Genomic DNA, 19403 nt, shown 5'->3' with positions numbered 1-19403 from the left:
GAAGAGACAGAAGGATGTGAGGAAGCCTACATCCACAGAAGATCTGTGGTTAGTTCTCCAAGATGTTTGGAACAACCTACCAGCCGAGTTCCTTCAAAAACAGTGTGCAAGTGTACCTAGAAGAATTGATGCTGTTTTGAAGGCAAAGGGTGGTCACACCAAATATTGATTTTAGATTTCTCTTTTGTTCATTCACTGCATTTTGTTGATTGATGGAAATTAATGATTAACACTTCCATTTTTGAAAGCATTCTTTGTTTACAGAATTTTTTCACACCTGCCTAAAACTTTTGCACAGTACTGTATATTGTTGCCTTCAATCCTGTTCTTTTATGTTTTGGGAAGTGACATGTGTTAGCTGGTATATGAAAGGCACTTAAAAATGAAAGTTTTTTTATTTGGTTTAGAAGGACAAAGAACAAAACACAGGTTAAAGCTATAGACCTGGTATTTTATGTTTAATGGTTAAAAAAATTGCACATCTCTGAGTGATTCAGTTTGTTTTAATTTTATTTGGAAGGCAGGCTCAGGGGACTGTACATATTTACAAATACAGTTTTCTTTCTTTTTTAATTTTCTTCCCAGCACTATTATCTTCTGTAAAAAGCCAAATTTCCCCTGAGGACAAATAAAGATCTATTGCTGTGGTAAAAATTTATCAAACAGTAAAATGAACTTACTGCTAAAGCCTCCCAAAGAAGAAACACTGAAAGTGTAAATGATGAAAAATATGTAAATCATTAGTCATTTGGTACAATGCTAATAGATAGATAGATAGATAGATAGATAGATAGATAGATAGATAGATAGATAGATAGATAGATAGATAGATAGATAGATAGATAGATAGATAGATACTTTATTAATCCCAAGGTGAAATTCACATACTCCAGCAGCAGCATACTGATAAAGAACAATATTAAATTAAAGAGTGATAACAATGCAGGTATATCAGACAGACAATAACTTTGTATATCCCCCGGTGGAATTGAAGAGTCGCATAGTGTGGGGGAGGAACGATCTCCTCAATCTGTCAGTGGAGCAGGACGGTGACAGCAGTCTGTCTCTGAAGTTGCTTATCTGTCTGGAGATGATACTGTTCAGTGGATTCTCCATTATTGACAGGAGCCAGCTCAGCGCCCGTCGCTCTGCCACAGATGTCAAACTGTCCAGCTCCGTGCCTACTATAGAGCCTGCCTTCCTCACCAGTTTGTCCAGGCGTGAGGCGTCCCTCTTCTTTATGCTGCTTCCCCAGCACACCACCGCGTAGAAGAGGGCGCTCGCCACAACCGTCTGATAGAACATCTGCAGCATCTTATTGCAGATGTTGAAGGACGCCATCCTTCTAAGGAAGTATAGTCGGCTCTGTCTTTTCTTATAATAATAATATAATAGTACTTTTTTCACTACTCATAAAAAATGTCAGAGAATTTACACTGTGACATTTTAAGGTCTTTCATGTTTGCAAGTAGCTTAGGCTGTGCTTACAGGCATACAGACATACCTATTACATTTTTTTCTATACCAGCTATACCCTTGCTAGTGGGTTATCACATAAAGTGGCGTAAGGATTACTTTCAGAAATAATATTGAAATGGCATTTGACTTATGGAGGTTGAAATCTCTGTTTTCACCTTTCGTAAGTTTATTTTTGGAATGGCTCAGCATAATATTAATAACACTTTCTATGCAGTGTGTATTTTTTATTTTTTAATATACATATATACTGTGTATATTTATCAATATTTTAAAGTTCATGTTGTTTTTTCAGGAATCTGCATCTGTGAAGGTGCTGTCAGCTATCAGCTTCTGTGACATTTATTCTGACAGGACGCAGGTGGACCTTGAAAGCTTTCAGAAAGCACATCGGTGTATCAATGATGAACGATTTGCTAATTTTGTAAGTATGCTTTACTTAATTTATTTTTCTCCTTTTTGGGTGTATTCACATATAATGCAAAAAGCACCTACTATGATTGCTATGACTGTCTTCCCGTCTATTTATATTAAGTAATTCAGCTTCCAGTTGACCTATTTTGTTGAAATTTTTCAAGGAAATCTCTTGGAAAGGTACCATCTTTGTTGGGATATCTCAAATACAGCATGCTGTGCAACATTTTGAAATTTCAAAACCTCCCATTGAAAGGCATTAGCATATTTTCACACTCATCTGTCATAACACAGAGAAACATTCTGTGTGACTTCGTTTGCAGGTTAGAGTGAGACAGGTCACTCCAGCTTGTTAATTTTGTATATTTTCCTCTTTAACACATCCCAAAAGCCACTCTTGACAGCAAAATGGATCCTCCATAAAAGTTAGTCATGCACCAGGAGGGGGTGCTGGTATACCAGCTCACTTCTCCGGCTGCTTGAGGTAACTAAACGACAGAAGTAAAAAAAATAAAAAAAATGAATGTAAGGGGACAGGAATTACATATAGTAAACAAGGCTGTACTCTGTATTTGTCATGTAAAGTAATGCTTTCATTTTCTATTTTTTTATATCATTGTGGTGAGTTGAAAGGGTAACTCCACTCACAAAGGACATGGAGTACTTTATCAGTGTTACTGTTATGTATAGTTTTTGTGTGGGTTTCCTTTTGCAATAATCTTATTAGACAAAAGAAGTTTTTCCTACCAGTGTAATCCCTTCTGTGAAATTGCTTTTGTTTTATTTCATTTTGACCAATTATTGGAATTATTTTATCACTTTAGCATAGTTTCTCAAAGAGGTTCTATAATTATTTAATTACCATACATACTCACGTATAAGTCGGGTCTTGAAACCCAAAAAATTGATCATAAAGTCAGACCCTGACTTATATCACCGTTCAAAAATACACTTTTTTTTTTTTTATCTTTTTGCCTCTTCCAATCTCACACCAGTTTCTCAGACACATCGCATTTTGTTGCAGCAGTGCAGTTACCAATTTCTTTCGCCACTTCAACGACTTTTAATTTAAAACCAGCTTTATATTTTCTTCTGATTGAACGCTTATCGTACATAAGGGATGGTCTTACGATAAAGATGTGTGAGATACAAAAACACAAATCGGTGCAAACGTCGCTTCAGAATAGTTCAGGTATTACCGTGTGGTCACATAGGCACAATACATAGAAAAAAAAGGCAGTGTGCTCCGTGGTTACTCTCTCAAGTGGGCGTTAGCATATCATAATCTCTTGGACCAATAGCGTAGTGTTAAGACAATTAGAATAATTTTACTTCATTCCTTCTCTTTTACTTGTTTAGTTTTCATTTGCCATATCAGATAAAATAATTTTGGTTACAGAAACATGACCTTTCACTGTTAATGGCTTTTCATGAAGCTTCTAAGTATTATATTTTGGTTTTTTTCCCAACAGAAAGAAAGAACGGAAAATCTGGTGATTATGCCACTAACCCAGTTGCTTACCATGTTTGCCGGACCATACAAGCTTATCCAGAAGCGCTTTGATAAACTGTTGGACTACAATAATTGCAAAGAGAGGGCTGAAAAGATGAAGGACAAAAAGACACTGGAGGAGCTGCAGTCTGCTCGCAATAACTATGAAGCTTTAAATGCTCAGCTCCTTGATGAGCTACCAAAGTTTCATTGTTGTGCAAAGGACCTCTTTACAAACTGTGTTCGAAACTTTGCTGAAGCACAAAAGGAGTTTGTTCGGCTCACTTTGGGTGAATTAAAACCTCTGTTGCAGGTATTTGTCTTTAGAAAATTCTACTTTGGGTGAACTATACAAACGAAATAATTCTACATTTATTTAATATTACAGATCTAATTGTTTTATTTCATTTAATGTGCAAAACAAGTAGTTTTCAGTTTTAGTTGAGACCTAGTACTTTTTTCCAGCAGCATATTTCAGTTAAAATTGTAAATTTATTACAAGAAAAATAGTATTATTCGAGAAACTTTCACACCTTTTACGCCCCCATGCATCCACAGAGAAATGGATTCTGTTCCAGCAACTTTGGGTGCTGGGCAAAGACTGACACTGGATAGGATACCACTCCTCTACTTACACACTCATTTACATGATTTGAATAATTACAAGACAACAGTTCACTTAATCCTAACATCTTTAGAAAACTTTTTTGGCATCTGGACCACAGTGAGATAAAAAATTGTGAACTTGAACCTGGACACAGACAGACACGGACACCAAATATCCCCAAAACACACACGTTATATTCTCAGTTCTTTTGCACAACACAATGAACACAGTGCACCAACCAGCCACAATGCTCAGTCCTGTCCTTTTCTTCTGCCACTTCCACTCCTCACTCGCAAGCTCCGTCTTCTTCCACCCGACTCCGGCTCCCCAAGTGGAGTGAGTCGGCCTCCTTTATACTGCACCCGAAAGTGTTCCAGGTGCTTCCCAGTTAACATCTGACAGCACTTCTGGGTGTTGCGGAAGTGCTGCATGTGAATTTGGCTCCTCTCCTGGCAGCACTTCAGGGTGTGGCAGAAGTGCTGCATGCCAAGGCTCCAGAGCTGTCAAAGTGCCCCCTAGTGGTGGCCACAGACCCCAGCAGGGTTGAGCTTCTAGCTCCAGTTTTGTGGCCCTGATGTAAACCAGGGGGGCAGCCCTCTCGTGTCCCAGGGGAGGTACTGTTGGTGATATGTCCATTCCCCCAGTCTTCTTCTATAAAGGGCACCCCATCACAAAATACAGTAAACCTAACAACATCGGACCTTGCAGTATGATCAGAGATTGTCTGTGACTTGACAAGCTGTCAAAAGAAGTACTGTTTTTTAAGACAGCTTTAACGTTTTTATTGTTTTATTTTCAAAGCTAAAGCCAACATCTTAAACAATAACCATTGCAGGATTAATGCCAGGCTATATATGGATGTACCACAGAATACCGTACTGTAATTTAAATTAAATGTTGTACAGTCATAAAATCACATTGGAAAATATTCTAAATGATATAAGGCATGTAATGCTTTAATTGTTGTGAAAAATCAGTGAAACTAATTACATGCTACAGAGTTGTATACTGTAATTATCCAAATGAAAACATTTAATTGTGTATAATACAAATGATTAAATACTCATGGTTTTGGAAATAAATTAGCTTTTTCAATTAAATACAATACTTTAATATTAAATGTAGTAAATGGGTGGAAATGGGAGACTGTGGCTTTGCCTAAAAGTTTATTCCAGCCTGCATAATTCTTTAGTTGCTTTGTTGTCACACCTCACAAACACACCAGAATTTTAGCCAATGTCACATTGCACAACGTTTTGTCATGGGGTACGTCAGATTTGTCAATTGCAGTTGCTCATCTTGTTACTGACCATATGTCAATTTACACAACTCATATCACATTTATCAATTGAGTACCGATCATCCAGTGTGTGCCATTTTTTCTAACAGCCAGTAGTGTGCTGGCTGATAGAGCAGTGCATTACAAAGGGGTAAAAGCTAAAGTGAGTTCAGCCACAATCTGCCCTTTAATTATTTTTTCCATTCTATTATAGTAATCCCTCCTCCATCGCGGGGGTTGCGTTCCAGAGCCACCCGCGAAATAAGAAAATCCGCGAAGTAGAAACCATATGTTTATATGGTTATTTTTATATTGTCATGCTTGGGTCACAGATTTGCGCAGAAACACAGGAGGTTGTAGAGAGACAGGAACGTTATTCAGACACTGCAAACAAACATTTGTCTCTTTTTCAAAAGTTTAAACTGTGCTCCATGACAAGACAGAGATGACAGTTCCGTCTCACAATTAAAAGAATGCAAATATATCTTCCTCTTCAAAGGAGTGCATGTCAGGAGCAGATAATGTCAGAGAGATAGAGAAAAGCAAACAAATCAATAGGGCTGTTTGGCTTTTAAGTATGCGAAGCACCGTGGCACAAAGCTGTTGAAGGCGGCAGCTCACACCCCCTCCGTCAGGAGCAGATAGAGAGAGAGACAGAGAAAAACAAACAATCGAAAATCAATACGTGCCCTTCGTGCTTTTAAGTATGCGAAGCACCGTGCAGCATGTCGCTTCACGAAGCAGCTGCACAGAAGGCAGCAACGTGAAGATAATCTTTCAGCATTTTTAGACGACCGTCCGTATCGTCTAGGTGTGCGAACAGCCCCCCTGCTCAATCCCCCTACGTCAGGATCAGAGAAAGTCAGCGCAAGAGAGAGAGAGAAAAAAGTAAGTTGGGTAGCTTCTCAGCCATCTGCCAATAGCGTCCCTTGTATGAAATCAACTGGGCAAACCAACTGAGGAAGCATGTACAAGAAATTAAAAGACCCATTGTCTGCAGAAATCCGCGAACCAGCAAAAAATCTGCGATATATATTTAAATATGCTTATATATAAAATCCGCGATAGAGTGAAGCCGCGAAGCGCGATACAGCGAGGGATTACTGTATAGTATGTAAAATACAAGGCATCAGACAGACAAGCATCTTTTCTGTTTGTTGGGTTTAAAACATGTATGTTCCTTATTCTTTATCGCTACATTCTAAGCATTATACTTCTGTATGAGCATCATTGGTTCATTTGGTTGCCAGGTCTCCTGCATACACAGCCCACCCCTCCAAATAGCCAGTCGCAGACTTGTTGGACTCCGTCAGTAGGCATGTCACCTTAGACGAGAACATGCCACCGACTACCTCTGATTGCCTAAGGTTATGTAAATGAAGGGTATAACTAAACCTTGCTCTGCAAGTCGTCCAGTATGACATAGACCTAAAAAGACATTTCTGTTTTGGTAGATTCCAGAGCACATGTAACATAACATTCACATAATCTTATTCATGGTTATGGCAGCCTGGAGCCCATCCCAGCAGCATCAGGTAGAAGGCAGAAACCAGCCTTGAACAGAGGCTGCCAGCACTTCATAGGGCCAAGTAACACACAAAACACTTTCACACTTTCATTCACACTGGGTAATCCACCACTGATGCTTTACTTTAGATATCCATTATAAAGAACCTACTAAAAGTACATTTTCTTAACTAGACTGTTAAAATAACAAATCATCATATGCTTATAAAAACACACTGCAGTGGATTGGTGCCCTGTCCAAAGATTGTTCCTGCCATGCACCGTATGCTAACTTGGATAGGCTTCACTGACTCCAGCCCACCCCTACCTCCCAAAAGGGACATTGGTCTAGATTAAGTGGCTTAGAAAATGACATGCCATCTAAGCACACACGCACACTTGAACTCACTGAGAGCCTGTTTGGAATCACAAATTAATGTAACACACTCTAACACAATCTAACACTGTGGCAGTATGGGAATAATACCACCATACCTGCAGGAATATCCACACGGACAGTGACCAAATGCAGGATTCCAACTCAGGCTGCCGGGTCTATGGGACCACTGCCCCACCATGCCATCCATAACTTACAGCAAAAAAAAATACAGCATTTCTGTCCACATCTTGATACAATAAACAAATTAAGCATGCATTATGCAGCTTATTTCAATATTAATATTACTGTCTGGTGAGAACCAGGAGCACAGCATCTGCTCACATGTTACAGCTCAGTTTTTAGAACTCCTCAAACTGGGGAGGTCAAAAGTATCTGGCTGTCTTGGCAGCAACACAATGATTCAGCAGAAATTAGGCATCAGATTTGTAACCATCCACCAAAGCAGTAGGATCAGCAGAGATCATTTAAAACAGAGTGACACAGCATGGCAGGAGGAGACCCCATTATCTCACACGACAAAGCTCTGCACAAAATGTGCTTATGTTCCAGCCTTTCTATCCGCTGTCTAAGGCTCAGGTCCTATGAGGTTTAGCCCAAGTTGGTAGGAAATAAACTTTCTTCTACAAAATATAATGCATGTCTGCTGCTTATGAAACAGAATTTCTGCACAGTGAAGTCAAAGTGCAAGTCAGAGTGTGCTGATGTTAAATTTAAAAATGCCTATTAGTGACTTGCCTCCGGAAATCCAAGAAAGTGAGCTTTAAAAACATTTTATTGCATTATCATCATCAATGGTTTAACGGACATTTCGGAGGTTTAACCAAATTAGCCAGTGCCACTGTAACTTCTTTTTTCTCCACTCTCCCTTACCATGAGTATCCTTTGGGATGAGACCCTTTATTTTTATATCGTCTGACACCACCTCCAATTAAATCTTATTTGGCCTCCCAGTTGGCCTCATCCCCTCCACTGCTATTGTGGTCTACCTGTTCACCCAGTCATCTACTGCCTTTCACTTGCCTAGAACTATACAAGTACTAATTTTTAAGTATTTGATATTTCAGGACGTCTCTAGAGACAGTTTTATATTATCAGTCATAACAACACCATATATTAATGCAATGAAAATCATGAAGCAATACTCTTACTCACCCGTCGGCATTTACGGTAATTGATTACAGTCATAACAGTATCATCAATCTGCATTTAAACTCAGACTAGTTCACCAATTCGTCTTCTCATGATACAGGCACATGTTGCCCTTAACTTGTATATTCGATAGAACATCCTAAAAATGGAAGACTTTTCTCGGATTTAAACCTTCATCATGTTTTTTTTTTTTTTAATTAATATTCTTTCTACTGTCTGTTCAAAAAATGTTTTGCTTATAAAATTATTGTTTGGGTGTTTAATATTTTATAAATATTAAAACTTCTAGAGGGTATACTAGGTAGAGAGGTCTTTGCACAATTTACACAGTGAGTGTTTTCTAAATAGTTTGTGTGTGGGGTAGTAATTGAAAATCCTTAGTGCACAAAAATAAGATTGGGCCTGTTACACTAACACAATTTCTTGCATATTGAAGTTTTCCAGAATGATCAACACAGAGGGTAACCTTGTTGCACTTTTTCAAGAGGAACACAGCCGTATTCTCCGTAACCTGCAGTGCTTCAGCTTTTTCCCAGAAAGCCTTCCTAATACAAAGAAACCATTTGAGAGAAAGAGCATGGAGCATCAATCTTCACGAAAACAACTAGTGGGGCCTGTAAGTCTATCAAAGCAGTTTACCTTTGTCTCTTTGGCCTTGCATTACATTTAAAAAAAAAAAAAATTGCACTTTTGTTTCAGTTAAAATTGGTCAGGAAGGAATGTTCACATTACGTTCACATTATTTGAAAATGACTATGTCGGATAATTGTGCCAAAATATCCTTGAATAGTTTTTAAATGTTTTTTCTTTTGTTGCTGTTTTAGCCCAACTATATGATGCAGACAGATGAGCAGCGTGCAGCGTTATTATCCAGATACCCACCTGAAAAACTTTACCAAGCAGAGAGGAATTTTAACGCTGCTCAAGACTTGGATGTATCTGTACTGGAAGGAGATATTGTTGGAGTTATTAAGCAGCAGGATCCAATGGGAAGCCAAAATCGATGGCTCATAGACAATGGAGGTTTGTAAATTCATTTAAAATGTATTGCAAAATGAAAGGTATCTGTTACTTAACATGGATGGCATAGAAACACGCAACAACATTCCAGTAAATGGTTGATTAACACACACATTACCAAACAAAGCAAATGACAGTACAAGTCAACAAAAACAGTATCAATTTTAAATTTAAAGGTAAAATTAACATGTAATATATAAATTTAAATAGAAATAAATACAGGTATAAAAATGCAACATGTGTCAGACAGAACATGGAACAGTGTGACAATACAAGTATTTGTGTGGACAGTCAGCAGTTTTGATTTGGTAATATAAACTGATTGGTACTGCAAATGCTTTCATATCTGAATGATGGGGTCTTGTCACAGATCAAGTAGATGTTGTGTGGGAGTTAACACTTTAGTGGTCTTCAAGTAGAAACTGTAAGTCTCCTGCATTAAAGCAAAGATGTTGCTTTCTTCATGTCAAGGAATAAATGGTTTGTTGCTGATGTGTGTGAGGTGTGAGATCAGAGACAGTACTTTCTTTGGTGATAGCATGGATCCACTGATGAATTCGGCCATTATAGTCATGTACAGCAGGGACTTGTGGTCTGCTAAAGTTCACTTACCATTTCGAACAGAAAAATGCAGCTGCTGAATATGCTGTTCTCTGTTCATCAGTAAGCATTAGGTAGAATCCATGGGAATGGATTAATCCTTCACAAAAAGTAAGGCATGATTAACACGGGCTTGACAGTAAGGGACCATGTGAAAATGTTAAGGGACTATGTAAGATCCTCAGTGATGTGGTTCCTTTGAGAATTAAATCTACGTACTATTTTAATGACAGCCCTTTTAATGTCAGTGGGGGTGCAGCCCTCACAAGATATCTTAAAGTCTATGCTTTTCTGACACTGAGGACCAGAGTTTTGTCATTGAAATGTAAAGTACATTAGAAGTATCCTTTTCTAGTTTTTAAAATCTGGATTTGATATTCCCACCTGGTCAATTAGTTTGCATTTTCTCATATGTTATTAAACTGAACCTTCTTCTTCACCATAACATGATATGGCCTCCCATATCTTTTTTTGCACTAACCTATTATTTCTTGATGTTATATTGTCAGTTTAGTTTTTGCATTAAGAGAATTCCCATCCTAACTGGACTTAAAATATATTTCCCCAAAAAGAGAACATTAAGGCCAAACTCTTGATGAAGTACTGGTGGTGTAAGACAGTATCTGTTACGAGACTAGACACCTGTAAATCACCTGGAATTATTAACCCCAGAGGCCTACAATATGTATAAAGGTAATACTCAAGACAGCTTAAGTTTACTACTTTAGCAGGATATGACTGGCTTCCTTGCAGGCTACTTTTAAAAATGCGACACACCCTCTGCTTCTACCAGCCTGGGACCTTGTGTTGCCCTTGATCAGCCAGGAGGTATTCTATCCTCCTGTGAACCCTCTGTGGCCTGCACACTCTACACAGAGAGTTAGGCATCCTGGGTATCTCCTCGTTCACCTGCTGTCTAGTGTCTTTGGGAACAATGTAGATTTCCTCCTAGGCTGATACTATCTTGTACTGGTGCCCTGGCCTACTATATATTCCATCCACGGCACTCGATATACATGCAGAACTCATCACTCCCAGATTTTTTTTTCTTTTCTTCATGCTGCATGTCCACTTACATTATAACTATCAGTGCATGTGTTCTGGCATTTGTCATCAACTGAATCAGTGTTATCACTTTCATATATTACTGCACTGGAGGTTTTGGAAGTAAAACCTCAGGTGACAGCAGTTTTGAGAAGTAATAGTAATGAATGTGCTGCTAATCTGTCTAGTGGTGGCTACTTTTGAGGTGGGAAACAAAGTAATTTAATGAAAAAAATATTTTGGAGAGCTTGTTATTTATTAAAATATCAGTGAGGGTAAATATATTTACCTTATGAACCAATACAAATACTAAACTTAAGTGATAATAATGGAGGCTGTTATGCAATATTCATATTCAAATGAAGGACGTACCAAAAAAAATCTAATTAGACACTAGAGGGTGCTACAGTGTTTGAGCAAAACTGTAAAAAGAAATTGCAACTTTGTTTTTACATGGCTGTTTCAAACCCAAGAAGGGACAGAAGCATACAGTAGTGATTACCCAATGTCCTGGGTACAAATCCCAAGCCCATTTGAAGTTTACATGTTCTCTGTGGCTTTTCTGTGGGTACCCCAGGTATGTCTTCCACCACCTCTCCCAGGACACACGGGTTAGGTCACTTGGTGATTGTAAATTGGTCCTGTGGATGTGTGCATGACTGGGTGGGAACAGTGATGGACTTGCATCCACTCCAGAGTGCTTTCCTGAGCTGGATTAAGCAGGTTTGAAAATGTATGGAATTATGTTTCATAGATCTCTACTGATTATGGTTAGAGAAGGTATTGTTAATTTACTGTTTATTGTTTCTGTTCACTTTCCTTTTGGTTAAATTAAAAAAAAAAATTTTGCATACATTTCTTTTAGCATTTTTTTGTTTTTGCATCACTTTAAATGGGTTAAGTTATACAAATACATACTCCATCCCAGGTTGGTTTTGGCTTTGGCCCTGATAGTACCAGGATTGGCTTCATTCACAGTATGCTCACCTTGATTGAGCTTTTTTGAAAATAAATAGATTGAAAAAAGAAAAAAAAAAACAATAGAGATGTTACCTGATAATCACATTGACATATCTGATGTTGTGAAAACAATTTGAGCGTTCTCTGCTTTGGTCACATATCATACAAATACAGTTTGACACCCCAGAGGCAAAAGAGCCAAGGTTAATTTATGTGACCAAAACAAACCAGACAATGGTTCAGTTTTGTGGCCCCTACTCCTGCTCTCCTCCTAAACAAAATACTCCTCTTCTGGAACTAGGCTGCTGGTTTGAAATCCCAGGATTGCAACATCCTTACCCCTGCAGCAGGTGGGCTCACATACTATCTTTTGGCAGAGGAAGATGGGAAAGAAGTTCCAGACTATATCCTACTTAAGTCACTTTCATACCACCAGTGCATCTCTTTTTCTGTTCTGTAACTATTTGTAGTGTGAAAAACAGTTACCTGAGATGTACCGGATCAATGCACTTTGCAACGTCAGACAACCTGATACAATTGGACTATGATTTGCAGTTTATCATGTAACTCCTTTTTAATTACTCATAGCTACTAGTAAGGGAAGCAGTTTGCAAGTTTTTACTTCCATCTTCTATATGCATTGTGATTATGTATAAAGTTTTATAGTGTCTTGTTCATCCAGCTCATGCATATCTTTGAGGCTGCGAAGTAGGTTATTATAGCTTCCTTAAAATGTTTACAATGAAACACAAAGCCCAGGTTAGTGAATTGACTGAAAAAATGTCACTTGATTTGGATTGCTGTTATGTAAGCGCTCTCTAGCATTTCTGTTTCTGAATGACCCTGCTGTCATTTATGTATTTTGATATTTCTGAGTTTTCTAGCAGTGTTATCATGGGAAAAACCTTTGGCAAAAACAGTCAAATTCAAAATGTTTAAAATAATGTTTAATCTACCTATTAAAAAAAATATCTCTCAGTCATTAATATCACATTGCACGTTGTTGCCATAGTTTTACTCACTAACATTTCCATTTTTGGGAGGAGGGGGGTTCTTTAGTTAAAGATCATAACGTAATGTGAGTGACGTCCATGAAGTGTTTAAGGATCTGGCACAGTAACCAAGTGTCACAGGTTTTTTCCTTTGTGATAATAGTTGTGGAAATGTCATTATACCTTTTAAAAAAATTATGTAATTACATTTAAAATAGTCAGTTTTGTAAGTGAAAGTGATACAACAGGAACAATTCGTGACAACAGTTCTTTTTTTTCCCCACAATAGGCACATTTGCAATGTTTGAGGAGTACAGGTTCATACATAGCATGGAACAATCATCTGTTCCAAAGCATTAATAAATACTTAAATAAAAATAAAGTATATTTAAAGGATAAGTTTGATCATTTTCAAGACATGCAACAAAAATTGTGTTCTAAAGTTAAGCACTTTCTATAAATTAAAAAAAATATCTTCTCTGCCATTGTGCTTTACATTGGAGGCTATGGGGCATGGAGAAAAACTTTAGAAACTTACCAAACATGTCCATTTTTCAACCCAAGACAGCTGTCAAGTATTGAATTTTTTTTTTTTTTTGAACAACACCTGTATTATGCGATTCAGCCATTTTAAAAGAAGACCAGCTTTGCATGCCATCTCATGATTTGTTTTCTTCCGCAATAAACCTTTATCCTCAGGCCATGATTTTCTTTTAAAAGACCAAATCACAGTAAATGTTTGTGCCATGTAGTTAGCTTTGTTTTGATTTATTTCTGTATTTATATTCAAACTCTCACAAGCAAATAGAAAACATATTCTTACCACAAGAAAAATAGTACTAGAATTATGTGATAAAATGATTATTTCCAGATTCCTTTAGTTGTCACAAACATGCATCAGAAACACAGACGGCATGTTTCTTTACATCAAAACTTCAGCCAATTCATCAGTAACTTGTTAGGCTTTTATTTTCTGTTGGGGGGGGGGGGGGGGCAGCACTACTGCCTCGCAGTAAGGAGATCAGGGGTTACAGCCCAGGTCCTTCGTGCATGGAATTTGCATGTTCTTTCCGTGTCAGTGTAGGTGTCCTCTGGGTGCTCTGGATTTCTCCTACTGTCCCAAAGACATGCAGGTTAGGTGAATTGGCAATACAAAATTGGCCCTAGTGTCTGTTTGGTGTGTGTGTTCACACTGTGATAAACTTGCGCCCTGTCCAGAGTTTGTTCTTGCCTTGCACCCTATGCTAGCTGGAATAGACTCTGGCACTCCCGAGTCCGTAGTCTGGATTTAGCAGGTTAGAAAATTACATGATGTTTTCTGGTAGTGTCCCATGCTCCATTAGCCTCTATTGTACAGCACCAGTGAGAGCAAGGTATTTTTTTATATTTATAGAAAATGCTTAACTTTGGAAAACAATTTTGCAATGCTAATGCATATATACATACATATATATATATATATATACATATATATATATATATATATATATATATATATACTATGTTTGTGAAGAAATAACTTGGTCTTGAAAAGTACCAAACTTATCCTTTAAAATGCTCACGCTAAGGCATAGTTTCCAGTAATGAACAGGACGTGACAAAATAAGCTGTGTGTTAAATAAATGCATTGCTGTGAGTTTTAGTAATTAAAATACTGATTTGTTCATCATGTCACTACATAAACTAAGATTTTTTTTTTTTTTAACAAAAAAATATTGCAGACTAATATTTCATCATTAGTGTATTGCAGGGTAATATTCAATTATTTGGAATTAAATGGAATAATCGTATATTATTAAAAAAATTAATCTCTTACTTTCCTAGTTCCTAGCTGCAGTTATGGCACAAATGTGTAAGAACTGGAAAACCATTAACTCTGAAAAGTAAAATCTGATGACTCAGTGTTGTTATTCTGTCCAGAGACTTGGATCCTGATATATCCAAACACATAAGATCTCTGTGAAAGTGACCATATCACATTCGATGGGGTCTAAATGTGTAAATCCATTGAAAATGTAACTCCCTCGCAATACTGTTGCTAGAAGTATGCCACCAGTATATGTTATTATCTTTGTGGATCAACATGTACTGAAGAGAATTTTCTAAAAGTAAATATTCATTCATACAGTGCAAATGAAAGTGCCAAAATTTATTCCAATTAAGTGATTCACTTCTGAATTATTATGATCTCCGTCTCGTATCCTGATGTGCAGAAACACAGACACTAGCATACAACACCCTGAAAACAATCCTATCATTTGTAAATGCAGTGAAAACTCTGTCTTTTTAGCCTGTCACAATAATTCCCTTTATGTGCATATGATATATAGGAAAAGTAAAATATAAAGTAATAATAATAAAATAGTTATCAGATTGCCAGAAAAAAAATGATATGGCTTCTCTCCTTTAAAAGTGAATACAGTGGATATACTGGCTTGTCAAAGAAAGTTACATTTTTTTATTTTTTTTTTAAGTATGCAGAAGTAATTACTTACTGTTACGGTTGATACCATACCAACAAATTATTAATCACATTCTTTCCCTTTCAGTCACAAAAGGCTTTGTGTACAGCTCCTTTCTAAAGCCTTACAATCCTCGAAGAAGCCAGTCAGATGTCTCCATAGGCAGCCATTCTTCCAATGAATCCGGATATGGAGGATCCTCACCAGTCTTCTCCCGTCAGAATAGTAACAACACATTAACTTTCAATGCAGATGGTGTGTCAGTGGCATTTTCCACACTGCCATCTCAGAAATCTTCCCAAGATTGTAGTGCACTACGGGACTCCAGCTCCTCCCTTTCATGTTCCTCCAGAGAAGGATACTATTCTAAGCGAGCCCCTAATACAGAGACCACAGCAGCACAACACACATTCTCTAATCCCCAGGACCTGTCCGACTCAGCCTCTGAAACAGACTATGGTTGCTCACAGAGGAATATCCATAGTGATCTTGCACAAAGGAGCACAGAGATGGATGACTTCAGCGAGACTGGTGTGGCTTTTGGCTCTGTGATGAGAAGAAATGGAGACTGTGGGCTTACATATCGGAGATCAGCCTCTGTGCCAGCAGACAGCATTCTTGAAGAGGTGTCCCAGTCAGATGGGAACCAGGTAATATAATTAAAATAATCTTGGCTAGAACCATTCCTGATTTACTGTGTATAATATCTATTCCAGGAATCTGAATCAGTTGAGGATTACTCTGCTTCTGTCCATAAGTTAACTTATGACCATCATGCAGTGGTAGAAGCTCCAGGATATGTAGCTACTTCTAAAACAGTCCCAGAACTTGGTGAAATTTGTGATGTAGTACATCAGCATTTAGGACTGTTTTTGCCAAAATTATTTTAATTGAGATTGAGATGATATGTTGTAACGGTACAAGACTACAGGGGCTTAATTTTCCACATCAACTTTCAGATAACTTGCTATTCTTTGTTACATCACTTTTTGTTTTGCGTCTTCCACAAACCTTGCTATAACATTAAACAGATGTGATCTGAGGTTGAGGCATATAGTATATTAGACAATCATATATAAATAATAACATCAAAAGAAAACACAGATACGAGGGACATTCAGAAAGTTTCCGCACTTTTTATGTTTTCATTGGAAACGGTGAAAAAGGGAGTAGCAGTAATTGGGCATTAAAAAGTTGGTATGATGCTTGGAAAATTACATACCAGAAATTATACTGTAAAATCAAGTCCCAACTTATCCGCGAGTATCTACAGTAATAGTTTTAATAAATACTGCAACGGAAACTTATAAATAGCAAAGCATGTTCTAATGTGTATGAAATCAACATTCTTTACCAATTAACTTGTCTTAACCTTCAGTGCAGCATAAAATAGTCAAGCTAGTTTAACCGCTAATGTAAGACAAATATTTTTAGAGCAGTTACCATATGTCTTTTCCTAATACACAGTGACGTCTGAGTAATGTAGACTTTAGTTCAGTTTTACAAGCATGTTTACCTAATTGCACTCTTTATAAACAGTTCAATCTTTAACCCTCATTAAACAAAAAGTACCTATCTGCATCTTATCATTACAAAAAATGAGTGTTGCCAAAGGTCTGCATTAAAAGCTCCTCTATAGCAGCTTTAAATAATGATATATTGTTTTTATGTGTTTAATGCTGTATCTGAGACAATTTTGTAAAACGGTGTCTAATCCATTTTTGTGATATCTTACAGATTTACTACGCACTCTATTCTTTCAATGCCCGCTGTGCTAATGAGTTGACAATATCTGCGCATCAACGAGTGAACATCCTGGAATTCCATGACATGAATGGTAACAAAGAATGGTGGCTTGGAGAAGTGGAAGGCAGGAGGGGCTATGTGCCTTCAAACTACATCAGGAAGACGGAGTACACCTGAGGCGTACTACACAAAGAGCCGAGGAACACGTTACACGCATGCATCTCGCTAACGGGTGCCTTATTCAGCAGGGGAGACAGCGAGATTGTGTTTAATAAAAGTAAAAATGCTTCCATTGACCTGTCATGCTGCTAAGCTTGTACATAAAAATGTATTTATGTTTTTATATTTCCCCACGTTCATAAGTGCTACCCACATTTATTATCAATAATGGAACACTTCCAAAGCTGTGTTCATTGGAAATAAAAAAATTTTAGGCTCCTTCTAACTGTTCCTCAGCCTTTTTAAACTTAAGAAAATCAGTGAAAAGTTACAAATATTCATTTTGGAAAGTATCTGATTTTCCTTCCCATGATGCAGTATTCAAAGCTGTTTGTTTGAAATATTGACATCATTTTCACCTCAGTCGTTTAGTGTCCTAGTAAAGGACACTGTGATTGAAAGTTGCCTTTTTTCTCAGAATTATTAAAAGGTGGCAATCCAAGCACTTTTTATTCACTGACGTGGAATTTGGGGATATACTGATGGACGATGATGTTGCACATTAAGAAACGCGTTTGATTAACAGTGTTTTTCTATTAGAAATTCCCAAACAAAGGGAAACCTCATCGATCAAAAAAAGAGCACTCTGGATGTGTGGTGCATTTGCATTGATCTCTTTATATTACTGTAATTCTTTGCTGTTTCTTGTTTTAATCAGAGTTGACCACAAGGCAGGGTCACATGGTTGACCATCTCATGTAAGGGCTGAGATTGCAAAGGGAGTACAATAGGAGCAGGTAGGACTTCAGAACATCCAGAAACACACAATCAGGAAACAGATTTGCTACAGAAAGCAACAGGTACATCAGTCCGGGTCACGAAATCAGATTTATTATTCCTACTATGAAATGCACAGGTAATTTACTTCTTTCTTTAAAATTTCTTTTTAAGTAAGTATATGGAACATAAGATCTACATTTCAGGTGGTGACCTGAAATGCAGATGCACAATAAAATAAAACTGATTTCTTTGCACAAAACTAAAAAAAAGAAGCTGTGTTTTCATTAAAATGAGTGTGAAAAGAATAGCAAAGCAGGATGTAAGCTGTCCAGTTAGGTGGCCTAAGCTGACGTGATGTACAAGTTTCAAATGCATTTTACCAGAGCATAGAGCAGTTCGGCCATAGCCTGTCAGTGTTATTAGGACTTGCACTGTACTTTGCACGCTGTGCATTCCTGTCCCCGGCCTTCCGCTTTCTTGTATTTGAAATATCTCCAGCCATCTGCATCTAGAGGTGCTAAACTTCTCGAGAGACAGTGTGCTTGATTAAGATAATGTGTTTACACCTCTCCAGCAGAAACACGTGTCAGGTGTACAGGTCTGAAAGGTATATTACAGAATGTATTTTATTTACACCCTTCTTATCTATCTTGGGGAGCATCTAGTCATATGTTGTTATTTCCACAATTTCTTTTCAGTTGTCCAAATCTCTGCATGAACCTGGGTGTATTGTTTTATTTTTCTGGCAGACTACTGAACAACTATAGAAGAGTAAATGTTTTATATTAAATACACTGTTGTAAATGTGTAAATAAATTTTATTTTGGATTTGAAATAAAGCTCCAAGTGCATATTGTTCACATGGCTCAGGTGACCTTTGCTGTTTGATGGGAGCTGACTTGTGTGGGTTCTTGTCTTAGCTGCACTATATAGTACGTGCTCCTTCTGCTGACCTTTTCCATCCATCCATCCATTGTCTCCCGCTTATCCGAGGTCGGGTCGCGGGGGCAGCAGCTTGAGCAGAGATGCCCAGACTTCCCTCTCCCCGGCCACTTCTTCTAGCTCTTCCGGGAGAATCCCAAGGCGTTCCCAGGCCAGTCGAGAGACATAGTCCCTCCAGCGTGTCCTGGGTCTTCCCCGGGGCCTCCTCCCGGTTGGACGTGCCTGGAACACCTCACCAGGGAGGCGTCCAGGAGACATCCTGATCAGATGCCCGAGCCACCTCATCTGACTCCTCTCGATGCGGAGGAGCAGCGGCTCTACTCTGAGCCCCTCCCGGATGACTGAGCTTCTCACCCTATCTTTAAGGGAAAGCCC

The 19403-nt window shown here is 38.0% G+C and overlaps 1 protein-coding gene across 7 annotated transcripts in view; it reads left to right on the top strand.

The window, feature by feature from the left end:
• Nucleotides 1-18944, top strand: part of dnmbp (dynamin binding protein) — a 214415-nt gene extending 195471 nt beyond the window's left edge. For all 7 annotated transcript variants that reach the window (XM_051923721.1, XM_051923720.1, XM_051923722.1 and 4 more), the window contains 6 exons: nt 1772-1900; nt 3363-3695; nt 8760-8939; nt 9148-9346; nt 15489-16051; nt 17139-18944. In XM_051923721.1, the coding sequence (XP_051779681.1) occupies nt 1772-1900; nt 3363-3695; nt 8760-8939; nt 9148-9346; nt 15489-16051; nt 17139-17324 (1590 nt within the window). In that variant the 3' untranslated portion in view covers nt 17325-18944. The remainder of the gene's footprint in view (nt 1-1771; nt 1901-3362; nt 3696-8759; nt 8940-9147; nt 9347-15488; nt 16052-17138) is intronic.
• The last annotated feature ends 459 nt before the right edge of the window (nt 18945-19403 follow it).

The sequence above is a fragment of the Erpetoichthys calabaricus genome, chromosome 2, assembly GCF_900747795.2.
Source record: "Erpetoichthys calabaricus chromosome 2, fErpCal1.3, whole genome shotgun sequence".
NCBI classification, from domain to species: domain Eukaryota; kingdom Metazoa; phylum Chordata; class Cladistia; order Polypteriformes; family Polypteridae; genus Erpetoichthys; species Erpetoichthys calabaricus.
The sequence above is the reverse complement of the archived record's forward strand: the minus strand, read 5'-3'. Positions and strand labels throughout refer to the sequence as shown.